The 13,366-nt window shown below is 41.2% G+C and overlaps 1 protein-coding gene across 1 annotated transcript; it reads left to right on the forward strand.

The window, feature by feature from the left end:
* Positions 1-580: 580 nt before the first annotated feature.
* On the forward strand, positions 581-1,618 carry LOC141632875 (uncharacterized). Its single transcript, XM_074445378.1, has one exon. It carries the CDS (start codon positions 581-583, stop codon positions 1,616-1,618), a length of 1,038 nt encoding a protein of 345 aa, XP_074301479.1.
* The last annotated feature ends 11,748 nt before the right edge of the window (positions 1,619-13,366 follow it).

The following is a 13,366-nucleotide window of genomic DNA, read 5'->3' on the forward strand; positions in this document are numbered from 1 at the left end:
TTCTCCTAGAGTGTTATTGAAACTTGACCTTCAAAAAGCATATGACTCCATTGAGTGGTCGTTTGTTTCTGCAATGCTTGAGGCTACTGGTTTTCCTAAGAAGTTCATTGAGCTGCTGATGAATTGTGTTACTTCCCCCTCCTATTCTCTTTCCCTCAATGGAGAAATCTTTGGATTCTTTAAAGGACAAAGGGGGCTAAGACAGGGGGACCCTCTCTCCCCCCTTTTATTTACTCTTTGTTTGGAATATCTCAGCAGAGTGCTTATGACAGTACAGAAGCATCAAAAGTTCAGGCATCATCCTTTGTGTAAGAGGATCAATCTCAATCATCTTTGCTTTGCTGATGACCTTATCATGTTTTGTAAGGGTGATAGAGGTTCTATTGAGCTCTTGCTTCAAGCCTTCAAGTATTTCTCCAAGGCTTCTGGATTGGTGATGAATAGTGGTAAGTCCAACTTCTACACAAATGGAGTTCCTGTTAGTCTCATCCAGAACTTGAGCGGATCACCGGAATGAAAAGAAATGCGGTTCCTTTCGGATATCTAGGTGTTCTTGTCTCCCCTAAACGCCTTCTCTGTCATGGATCAGAATCGTTTGGTTGATAATGTGGTTGGAAAAATTAGAGCCCTGGGGTCCAGGAAATTATCCTATGCTGGTAGAGCTGTGTTGATTCAATCTGTTCTCAGTACATTACACTGTTATTGGGCTCGCATTTTTATCTTGCCTAAGACTGTCATTGATGCTATTGAGAAGATTTGCAGACAATATCTATGGTATGGAAAGGATCCTAAAGAACATCCTGCACTGGTTTCTTGGGAGAAGATATGCAGACCTAAGAAGCAGGGGGGTCTTGGTTTCAGGGACCTCCACACTTGGAACATTGCTACCATAGGAATGTATGTCTGGTGGGTGCAACAAAAAACTGATCACCTCTGGGTTCGATGGGTGCATGCAGTGTATATTAAGTCTGCTCAATGGATGGACTATGAACCTCATAGTGGAGCTAGCTGGGCTTGGAGGAAAATTTGCCAAGTCAAGAACAAGCTCAAGTCTCTTCTCTTAACAGGTGAGCCTTACACAATTCAGCAGGGGTATGATTTTCTGAAACCTCTCACTGATAAGGTTACCTGGTACCCTTGGACATTAAATAATTGGATTTGTCCCAAGCACTCTTTTCTCTGCTGGTTAGTAGCTCAGAATAGGCTACTTACACAGGATAGACTGGTAAAGATGGGTATTTTGGTTAATAATTGCTGTGAAGTTTGTGGAGTTATGGCTGAGGATCACACTCACTTGTTTTTTGAGTGTGCTTTCAGTAAGCAATGCCTGCTACTGATTCAATTATGGTGCAAGATACTATTACCTGCACATGACTGTATACACTGGTGGATCACATGGAGGACCCATTCTGCTGCTAAGAAGAAGGTTGTTGGGGTCATCCTAGCAAGTCTCATGTATCATCTTTGGCAACATCGTAATAGTTGTAGGATAGACCAAGTTGTTCTTAAGCCTATGGTATTAGTTCAGAGGATGAAGCAAGATGTTAGAGCTCGGCTGAAAATGATTGAGTTAAAATGTAAAAATAGGACTGTTATTGAATGGGTGAATGAGTTATGAGGTCCTTTGCTTCATAGCTTATCTCCCTAGTTTTAGGTCTTATTAAAAAGTGATGTAATGGGACTTTTTTGATGATTAATGAAATCTACTTACATTTCCCCAAAAAAAAAAAAAAAAAGCTAGCGGTAAGTACGGTCGATCTCCACAGGGAGGCTAAGTATCTATCTGCTAAGCACGTCTGTCGGGTCACAATTGGGGGGTTTTAAATTGCGTTTTCTATACTACGGAAGATATAAAGCAAGAGAAGTAAAGTGGAGTGCAATAAAGGCGAGAAAAAACTAAGATCGATCATAAAAGGAGAGGTATGTCAGGATTTCGGTTCACCATGGCAGTTCACTATCTCAGTCATAAATAGTCTAGACAATCTACTGTGAGAAGGGCAAGGGAAAGGTCCTTTCGGTCCGCTATCCACCCTAAATTACAACTAACTTAACTTCCGTCCTCATTAGGGTAGTCTACTGTTCATAGCAGGGCTGTTCATTTCAATCTTCCGATCTAGGAGCGAATTTAACAAAATTAAAGTTATTTATAAGCGTGCACTCAACTAAACATATTACAGTTATATTGCTATGGTCACAGGTTCTCACAATTAATCATCTAGCCTATTCACAACATCGTCACATTACTACCATGGCTCCCCTAATCCTAACATAGGGAGATTTAGTTACTCATGCTATTGGATTTAACAACAACAAAGATGAATATGCTAAGAGACATAATAAAGAGATAATCAAGGTGAATTGTATACTATCAATAACTAAGAAACAGTGAAATAGGAAGAACAATAATTAAAAGTAAACAAGAATTAGATTAAGATTAAGAGAGAGAGAGATTACAAAAGAGCGAATCCGGCAATAAGAATAAAGTAGCCGCATAGATTCAGAGTAGAGTTTCAGATCTAAAGTGTAATTAAGAGAGTAAAAAGTAGTATCAAAAGTGTGTTTATGACCCAATGACGACTTCCCTTATATAGGGAAGTGTTTTATTAACATAAATAAACCTAACACGAATTAATTAACCCGTGTAAAATAGCTAGTCACTAGATCGAGCCTTTTCAAACTACTCGATCGAGTGAATATTGAGCAAAACCGTTCGATCGAGCAAAAGCAGCTCTCGATCGAACACTTCCAAATTAGCCCATTTCGATCGAGTTCAAGAATCACTCGATCGAACACCTGCAGCTGCTAAACCACTCGATCGGACTCCAAAAGCTCTTGATCGAATAGATATCCACTGAAACAGTCTTGACTTCATTTGGTTAGCTTCCTAGGACCTTCCTTCACGCTTCCCGAGGTACGACTTGTGCTCTGTATCTCCGTCTCCTTAAAATGCATGCTAAGTGGGACGAATAAGGTGCGATTCCACTATATTTAGATCCATTTATGCAAATAAGACAAAACAAACCAAAGTAGCCAATTCGGGGCTTTTTGCAATACAAAGCAATGAAAATGGCATAGAAATGTGTGCAAAAGAGGCTGAAAAGTCTATATAAATTTCACGTATCAAATCTCCCCAAACCGAACCTTTACTCGTCCTCGAGTAAACTAAATTCAAACTAATGGAACGGATATGAAAACTCAGAGCTAGCTATAACTTGTCCACTTAAACAATTTAATGCAATGAAAACTAACAGTTATAGCTACAACAGTCAAGCGCAAATGAGTTACATGATGTCTATAAATAAGCTGACCTGTCGACATTGCAAGACCTATAAAATCGGACTCTCACGGGTCACTCTTCTCTCATGAAGCAAAGGGTGAATATAAATGTGTAAGAGAAGAAGAGAAAAGAAGTCACTCACCTAAACTGCGACCCACATAACATGTATGCAACAAAAATGATAGACGATTCTAATCACCACACATACATTCCAACCAAAAATGTCCGTCACAGGCGAGGGCTTACAAATGATATGGTAGAGTGAGGTCACACGTAAGAAATGGCAAAATGATTATGGGATATGTGGAGGCAGAGCGTCAAGCTAGCACCTAATCAAGACCATACAAGACCATCCAATTCTCAGCTGATTAGAAAATAAAGCACATACGCCCTTCTTTGGCGCAAAACTCACTAACCATAAACAAAAACAACAACTCCTCAAATGATGTAGAATAAAGCATAGGAGTAAGACCGTCACAAACTTCCCTTTTTTAAACGGTCTATCTTTTTCATTTCAACTTCTTTTTTTTTTTCTTTCCTTTTTCTTTCTTTTTTCTGTTGTCACACGTTTTTTCTCTTTTTTTTTTTTTTCCATTTTTCATTTTTCATTTTTTCTATTTTCATGCTTTTCTCATATTCCTGCCCAATTTTCTTTCTTTTCTACCAACTCCATATAATTGAGAACAAACCAACTCGCAGCAATAAGAATATACCACAAAAAGTACGCTAAACTAGCTTGACATGCATGCTTAATTTGGGTGTAGTTAATGGGTCAAAAGACTAAGTTTTGCTAATGTGGAGTTAAAAGGGTGAAAATGAAAGAAAGGGGGAAATTTGCAAGCACCTCCCTGCACGTGACACCGATCACAAACCCGAATGTATGCAAGTAAAAAGCAATCGAATTTCATAAAAGTGCAAATTGATGAACATGTTATGCAAGGAGTACTACTCTCAAATTCCTACATGAACTGGTCATGAATGACACCAGTTATACGGCTCTAATAACTTAGAAATTTTCAAGTAGTTTGCCAATTTTATCACGTCAAGTCTATATGATCAACTATATTTTAACATTAACTCGTAGACTATGCGCATGACTAAACTAATAACTGCCAATTAGATGCAAGGCTTAAGTGAAATGACGAGTTAAAGTGCAAAATCATCATGAGAATCTACCATTCCGACTCAACCTATATGCGAAACATAAATTTTTTGAATTTTTTCGAATTTTCAATTTTTTTTGAATTTTTTCATATTTTTTTTGAAATAAAGTACAAATGCAAGCAGAAAAATAAACGTGAATGTAGAACAAATGCAAATGCAGACTCAAAGGATGCAATGCCCTCCCCAAACCAAAACGGACAACGCCCTCATTGTCCTCTAGCATACACCAGCAGTATATATAGAGGAATGGGATAAAACAACCAATAAATGAATGAATACAAAAAATAAATAAGGAGATGAAAAATAAATAAAAGAACAGAAATACATACAAACTAGGGAACTTCCCCAAACAAGACAGAAAAGTGGGGAAGTGAGTAGACCAGCAGCTACTCGTCAACAGGCTCCTCCTCCTCCTCACCCACCACCGTGTAGTCAGGATGTCGCTCCTACTCCCGTCTCCTCCTCTCGTCAGCTCTAGCTCCCTCCTCCTGCTCGGCCGTGTCCGCCTCGCTTTCTGGCTGCGGGTACCCCTCCATTGGGAACCGGTAGAAAGAAGGGTGTGGCCAGTCCTCAGGAACGGGACATCCTCTCCTCATGTGATTCTCATACAAAGGGAACAAGGTAAAAGCCTGGTCCCGCTCTATACGAGCTACGCGACTGCACATCTCAAGTAGCAAAATGTCACGACGCCCTTGGTCCATGACCTCAGGCGCCACAAAAGGAGTAGGAGGAACAAAATTAGCCGGAAGAACCGGCTGTGTAACAGAGGGAGTAGGGATAGCGGTCGATGTAGGCATGGGCGTGGAAGACTGCCCAACCGTAGTCGATGTGCACCCCTCTCCAGTCTCAGGTCTCTTGCGCTTCTTAGGAGCACAAGTAGTGGAAGGAGCGAGTGCGAGGTGGTAAGAAGGTTGAGGTGGAGGCAACCTACCCGTCACAGTGGTCAAAGGTGTAAGACGGGGTAGGTCGGGAAACGGTATGGTCACGGACTCAGAATCATAGATCTTCCAAGTCCGCTGATCCTTAGCTAACCAAAACATCGCCTGAAGGGCGCTAATATCTAAATCTGCTTCCTTATCTAAGTGCGGCAGACCACAGGGGAAGTCAGGGAAGAGAGAACAGGCGAGGTAGGAGGCTATGCTTCCATAGGTAATCGTGCCTGTCGTCTTATGCCCGACAGCATTAAAATGCTAAGTTGTCAAGTATGCAATGTTAAAAACAAAGGGGCCAGTGCTATCAATGTTTAAATAGCCCCCCAAAATCGACATCTCAACATTGTTAATGTTGTTAGGCTCATTACGGCCAAAAATCATCCCCCCAAGGAGACGCAAAGAGTAACGGGCCGGGGGAAGGTGAATGTGAGTCAGCCTACGCTGCTCAAAGGGAGTTTGTGCCAAGGTAGGCCAAAGTAAGCGTAGGACCTTCCGAGCAGGATCCTGATGGCCATGAGAAAACAAACCTAACCGCCTCCCAAACTGAGCTAAGGTCCAAGAAGTGGTCCGGTTAAACAGTCTACAGGAGACACAAGAGCTCTCTGGGTCAGTGCCGTAAGCAGCAGCTGAAAAGGTAAACGAGCTGAAAAACTCAAGTGTGAGCTGCTCGTAGGTCATTGCATGCATGTTAGTCAACCCGGTCATCCCCGTCATATTCAACAACTCAGCAACGGGCTCGTAAATCCCCAGTCTCTCAAGTGTGGTCGTACATAAAAACTTAGTAGAAACCATGTCACTGCACATTAAATTTTTAAAGCGTTTACGATGAATATAATTCATGAAACGTAACTCAGGAAAGTCTGGAAGCGGGTCCAAGGAATCGTCTACCCGGAATGTGGCAGCATCGTGTCCAGCAGCAGGGGCTCCTCATCCTCGACCCCGCCCTCGTCCAACAGCAGTAGGCAGTCCAGGGGTGCGACCTGTGACTGGCCGACTGGGAACAAGCGCAAAAGAGGGAGCTGCAGTGACAGACGGTGACGACGCAGTAGGTGTCGTCACCGAGGAAGGGATAGTGGTTGCGGTGGTGGCAGTAGAAACAGTAGTAGAAACAGCAACAGCAGGGCTAGTGACGGTGGCAGCAGCAGGGACCACCGTCTCAGAACGGGATGGGGTAACAATGGAACTAGTAGAGGGCATGGTGTTACTATCCATCCTAACAATCAAATAAGTCCGCAAATTAATCAAATAAGCAATTTAAACACGATTTTCCCCAATTTTTCGAAAATTTTCGAAACCCTAGCCCTTAATTGGGTCGAAAATAAGCAAGTAATCAACAAGAAATAAAGGGCAATACTTACTTGATTGATTACCCACAAAAGATGCAAAGAAATCGACAAAAAACGCAAGAAATAAGCGGATTAAAACCCGACTCGAGCAAACCCTAATTCCTAAATTAAACTACAAGGAACACGAGTTTGAAGGGCAAAGCAAAGGGCTTTTGTCGAAATACAAGCAAGGAACAAAATTTGGGTGTTGAATTTGGCAAAAGGGAAGAAGAAATGGAGGATTTGGGGATTTTTCGAAGGGTTTATTGCATAAAAAGGGAGTTTAGACAATTAGAATGAAAAATAAAAGGGAGAAAGGAAGACTTCCTACGTGATATAAGGCATAGGTACTCGATCGAGTGATTTGAAACCATTGGATCGAGACCTTCTTCCTGCATTTCTTTCGATCGAGTAAACCAGTGTTCGATTGAGAACTCTCCTTTTTTGTCAATTCGATCGAGAGCTTTAAATTGTTCGATCGAACATTTTACCTGGGCATTCCTCTCGATCGAGTACAAAAAGTAATCGATTGAGTTATTTTCCTTTTGCACACATCCTAAGCAGCGTATCTTTCCCAAACCTGCATGTAAACACGCAGAAATGCTTCCCGCAAATACTAAATTCACAAAATACGCAGTCTATATTCTGTCTTACGCTAAAAATAACTACGCTATTGTCTAACGGTCTAAAACACAATTAAGATGTCAAACGGAAATTCAAAGTTACAAAGTTTTACAACGGGGCATTCCCCGCTCATCTTCCAAAACATTGTAGTAGCCCATAAGAGGGCTTCTAACTGGAAGAGGTCCCTTCAGCATCGCGAACCGTCCTCTTGGATCGCCATGAGCTTGAACTTGAACTGATAGAAGAAGAATAATGATACATGTCGAAGTAAGTATCCAAAATAATATTTATAATTTCCAAACTACTACTAGCAAGCGGTAGTAAGGGTCGATCCGCAGGGAGGTAGGGAGATAATAGTTGTTTCTATATTTCAGCCTATCGGGTAACAGTTGTGGGGTTTTTTATTTTTAGCTAATTCTAAGGCAAATGAAATAAATAAGTAAATAAACGCAAGCAATGAAAATAAATGATGAGCATCAAATAATAAAAAGGAGCTAGGATGATCGGGTCACTACAGCATCGATGGCACAAAAGTCTAGGTAGGTCTCGAAATACAGTCGTGGGTGATGGGTATGACAAGTCCTCTCGGCCCAAGTCAACTAATAGCCCCTCTCGGTCTATGCTATTAGTCCCTAGGTGTCACTAATACTAACTTTCGTTCTTGACTAGTGATCCTAATGCCTAAATTACATTATCTTTCGATCTAGCAATTTAGCCGTCTTAATTCGTTTATTTAAGTCCTTCCGTATCTTTCGATCTACGGGTTGGTCAAAACTAAGAATCTAACAAGTCTCCGCTAGGTCTCATTGATAGATATTGCACTTAACGAATTAAACGAAGCAAATCAGACACGAAGTCAGTCGATCGACCAGCTACCCCAGTCGATCGACCAACCAACTCAGTCGACCGACCAGCTACCCCGGTCGATCGACCAAGCCCTAATCCGGGGGTCACCTATTCTAATGCCATCTACGCTAATAGCTCGCCTACATCCTAGCAAAGGTGATTTAGCTACACATACTGAAAGTAATAACAACAATAAAATTCGGAATTAAAGCATAAGAATTCATAATTGAAATAATTAAACAAAAGACTAGCATAAAACGATAATTTGGCTTATGGAAAACTATTCTAGCAATTCTAGCTACGAACGAAATAAAGCAATAAAACTGAAATTATGGAACGAAGGAATACCAATCGCAGAATTGCAGCAAGAAGATCAAAAGCACGAACGAAAGGAATTGTATTGAATGATTAAACTCGAAAATCAAACCCTAATTATTTCCCTAAACTAATGATAAGAACTTAATGATAAAAACTTGATGCCTATTCTGAAAACTAAAGCTGCGTTATATAGGAATACAACTTAGTTCTTATTTCTAAACCTAAGAATACAATGGGCTTTGGAAATCTCGATATTTTAACTTGCGTATCAGCTCGTGGTGTGGTCAATCGATCACTTGGACCAGTCGATCGACCACATGCGCTGTACAGAATTGCATTCTGACGATTCCTGTAGCGCGCACCGATCTTAAAACAGCTGCCATTTCTTCGTTACTTCGTCAAATCAGGCGTTCTATGCGGCGTTGGAAAGCTAAGAGGATAAGCTTTCACCTCCAATTGGAATCACTCGATTATCAGCTCTAGAACTAAAGATATAGGCATCTGAAACAGGCTGCAATGTCGAGAAGCATTCTGACAGTCTATAGACCATGTAGGTCAGTCTATAGACTACTGTAGCTGGTAGTTCGCTTCTAAACTCTCGTAAATTTATCTTTCAAGCCTCAAAACGCGCACCAAGTTTGCTTCCCGAGTCTTTACTCCATGTCAAATGCAATGCTAAACACTTAGGGATGGATTTGGCTCATTTTCCGCTGAAATCTTCATATTTCTACAATATCACACAAAAAGGAAGAAATACACGAAACAAGAGAAATAGTAGCATAAACTACTCAATTGAGCTCTGAAATTCGTGTGAAATGAGGTGCAAAACATCATATATTAGACACGCATCAAATAATTTGCGTCCACGTACGCCTTCACTTTCTTCTTTCCTTTAACACTCTTGTTAGCATTATCACTTGCAGCATTCCCATCACTTAACTTGAATTTCACTGCACCATGACCGACAGCGTCTCCAATATCCACTCTGTGTGTACCTGCAGTAAGGAGAACAACAGAATGGTCTTCCTTTTTGCTCTCAGTCTGAGGCGGAGGTGTCAATATAGGAGCACAATACTCAATATTTTCAGCTGGAGAGTCTAAGACTGGGTCTATAGAGGGCAGGGCATTGCAAGGTTGAAATTGTATAGGGGCCCTACGAGCTTTAGATTGATAAAATGTCAGCTCCTCATCTCCTACCTGGAAAGTAAGGGACTTCCCCCCGACATCAATTACCGCGCGAGTAGTAAATAAGAATGGTCGCCCTAAAAAAATAGAGGTATAAGAGTCTTTAGATATGTCTAAGACCACAAAATAAACGGGAATAAAGGAGCTCCCGATTTTCAGAGGTATGACCTCTAAGACACCGAGTGGCCGTGATATACTACGGTCGGCCATCTGAACAGTCATATTGGTGCAACTAAATTTGGTCAAACCCAGTTTCTTACCGAGAGACAAATGTAAGACACTCACGCTAGCTCCTAAGTCACATAGCGCATTGTCAATTAAGTGGGTCCCTATATAACATGCAATAGAAAATCTACGCGGGTCTGATTGGTTGGGTGGTGTCTTATTATGAACTAAGGCGGACTCTACTTCAGTCAAAGCTACCGTTTCATGGTCACTAATATGCCTCTTACGCGTTAATATTTCTTTCATAAATTTCATGTAAGAGGGTACCTGGGTAAGCAGTTCAGCGAATAGAACATTGACATGAAGGCTCTTTAAAATATCAGCAAATTTTCCGAAATGTTGTTCGGCCTTCTTTTCCTGCAATCGCCTCGGAAAAAGAACCGTGATAGGAATTTCCAACCCCTTATTTCTTTCTGCCAGCGTCTCAACAGGCTCGTCATCTTTCTTGCTTGATCGAGCCCATTTTCCTCTCGATCGAGGTCCTTCGGCAGCAATATCATTCGATCGATCACAATCAACAACTCGATAAAAGTCCTGTTTATCAGCATCACTCGATCGAGATATGAATTCACTCGATCGAGCTGTTTTATCAGCAATTTCATTCAATCGAGGACTATCCTCTACTCGATCGAATTCTTCATAATCAGCCTTACTTAATCGACCAACAGCTTCACTCGATCGAGTAATATTCCCAGCATTTCTACTCGATCGACCGCCAGAAATGAGTCGATCGAGTATTTTCCTAGGATTCAGCATGGATTCGTAATTTGACGACTGTTCACTCTTAGCAACAACATGTCTCGGGTCTTATATGTCCTCATCAGTCAACATTTTAGGTCCTTCATAGGAAAGACCGCTTCGCAAGTTTATCAGATTAATCGTCTCATGTTGGTTCTTATCAAGTTGAGACAGTAAATGACCCGGCTTCCTTGAAGATTGGTTAGCCGAGAGTTGAGCAATTTGACACTAAAGTGACTTTATCGACGCATCTTTCTGTTGGTCACTCTTCTGTAGCTGAACAGTCAACGATTGTATCATTGACTTCAACTCAGTCATCTCACTTACACCACTAAAAGAAGCTCCTTGACTCGGCGGTGGAAAAGATGGAGGCTTTTGAAAGCCTTGTTGAGCCTTGTGAGGAGGGATCTAAGGTTGTTGCTGTTGCGGTGGAGGTGAAGGGTTTAACACATTCTCACTTGTCCATCTCAAATTGGGATGGACTCCACTCTGATTGTTATAATAAGAGCCACCTTGCCTGTATTGCTGAAAGGCAAGAACCTGCTCCTTCTCAGTTAGACAGTCAACAGCAGTGTGACCATCATTACTACCGCACCTCTCACATGAAACGGCTTCTTGTCTAGTCAACAAGTGAATCGTCTGTTGATCACCAGCATTCTATAACTTTAACTTATCGAAACGGGCATTCATGGCTTCAAGCTGAGCCACAACTGTATTATCAACAGAATTAACTGTCCGAATACCATCTCTCGGGTTCCCATACTCAGCACAATGGGTAGCCATCTCCTCAATGATTCCCTATCCCATGTCATCATCATTATTCTTCTGAAATCGCCCATTTGATGAGGCGTCCAAAATAGCACGGTGGTCGTCATACAACCCATTATAGAATTGGTTACACAAGAACCACTGATCGAAACCATGATGATGAAGAGACCGCACCAACTTCTTAAACCAGCACCAAGCTTCATTGAAGTTCTCATCCGGTGCTTGCTTGAAACTTGTAATTTTTACTCTCAATTGATTAGTTCGTTGTGGAGGAAAATACCTTTTATAGAAGGCAAGGGCCAGGGTCTCCCAGTTGGTGATCCCAGCCGCGGTTCTGTCAAGATCTGTGAGCCATTCACGGGCTCCATCGGTCAAACAAAAAGGAAATAGGACCTCCTTAATCTTGTCCTGGGTCACTCCCTTTATAGCGGGAATGGTTGAGCAATAGTCTTTAAAAACATCCATATGTTTTTGCGGATCTTCAACCGCCATGCCCTGGTAGAGATTTCTTTCGACCAAATTGATGTAAGAAGGCCGAATGTCAAATGTATTCCCATCCTCGGTCGCAAGTTTGAAACCTTTAGGGGTTGAGCCACCTGTGGACTCTGAGTGACTCGCGATATTAGGCATTTCCACTGGACTTACGGCAGAAATAGAATTGTCTTCTTCACAAGAGGGGTCTTCTACAAACAGAAAGTGTTCTAGCTCGGGTTCAAAAGTATTCAAAGCTTCCTTTTGAATCTTCCTCTACAGTCTATGTCTATAACGAAAGGTCCTTTCTGGTTCAGGATCAGCTGGAACTAATTCTGACCTGTTAGACCTGGGCATAAACAGCACTGGAGAAATAAATAAGAACTGTCTCAAGGAATAAAAATTCCCTGAGACTAAGAGAGACAAACGAAAAGAAAAAAAATAGACAAATAGGCTATTTCCTCCCCGGCAACGGCGCCAAAATTTGATACCGTCGTTAGGTACCAAAAATAAATACCTAAGTACAACTAACAGAAGCTAGCGGTAAGTAGGGTCGATCTCCAGAGGGAGGCTAAGTATCTCTCTGCTAAGCACGTCTGTCGGGTCACAATTGGGGGGTTTTAAATTTTGTTTTCTATACTACTGAAGATATAAATCAAGACAAATAAAGTGGAGAGCAATAAAGGCGATAAAAAACTAAGATCGATCAGATAAGGAGAGGTATGTCACGACTTCAGTTCACCATGGCAGTTCACTATCTCAGTCATAAATAGTCTAGACAATCTACTGTGAGAAGGGCAAGGGAAATGTCCTTCCGGTTTGCTATCCACCCTAGATTAAAACTGACATAACTTCCATCCTCATTAGGGCAGTCTACTGTTCATAGCAAGTCTGTTCATTCCAATATTCCGATCTAAGAGTGAATTTATCCAAATTAAAGTTATTTAGAAGCGTGCACTCAACTAAACATATTACAGCTATATTGCTATGGTCACAGGTTCTCACAATTAATCATCTAGCCTATTCACAACATCGTCACATTACTACCATGGCTCCCATAATCCTTACATAGGGAGATTTAGCTACTCATGCTATCAGATTTAACAACAACAATGATGAATATGCTAAGAGACATAATAAAGAGATTACCAAGGTGAATTGTATACTAGCAATAATTAAGAAACAGTGAAATAGGAACAGCAATAATTAAAAGTAAACAAGAATTAGCTTAAGATTAAGAGAGAGAGATTACAAGTTTCAGATCTAAAGTGTAATTAAGAGAGTAAAAAATAGTACCAAAAGTGTGTTTATGACCTAATGACGACTTCCCTTATATAGGGAAGCGTTTTATTAACATAAATAAACCTAACACGAAATAATTAACCCGTGTAAAATAGCTAGTCACTCGATCGAGCCTTTTCAAACTACTCGATCGAGTGAATCTTCAGCAAAACCGTTCGATCGAGCAAAAGCAGCTCTCGGTCGAACACTTC

Source organism: Silene latifolia, chromosome Y (genome assembly GCF_048544455.1).
Source record: "Silene latifolia isolate original U9 population chromosome Y, ASM4854445v1, whole genome shotgun sequence".
In the NCBI taxonomy this organism is placed as follows: Eukaryota; Viridiplantae; Streptophyta; class Magnoliopsida; order Caryophyllales; family Caryophyllaceae; genus Silene; species Silene latifolia.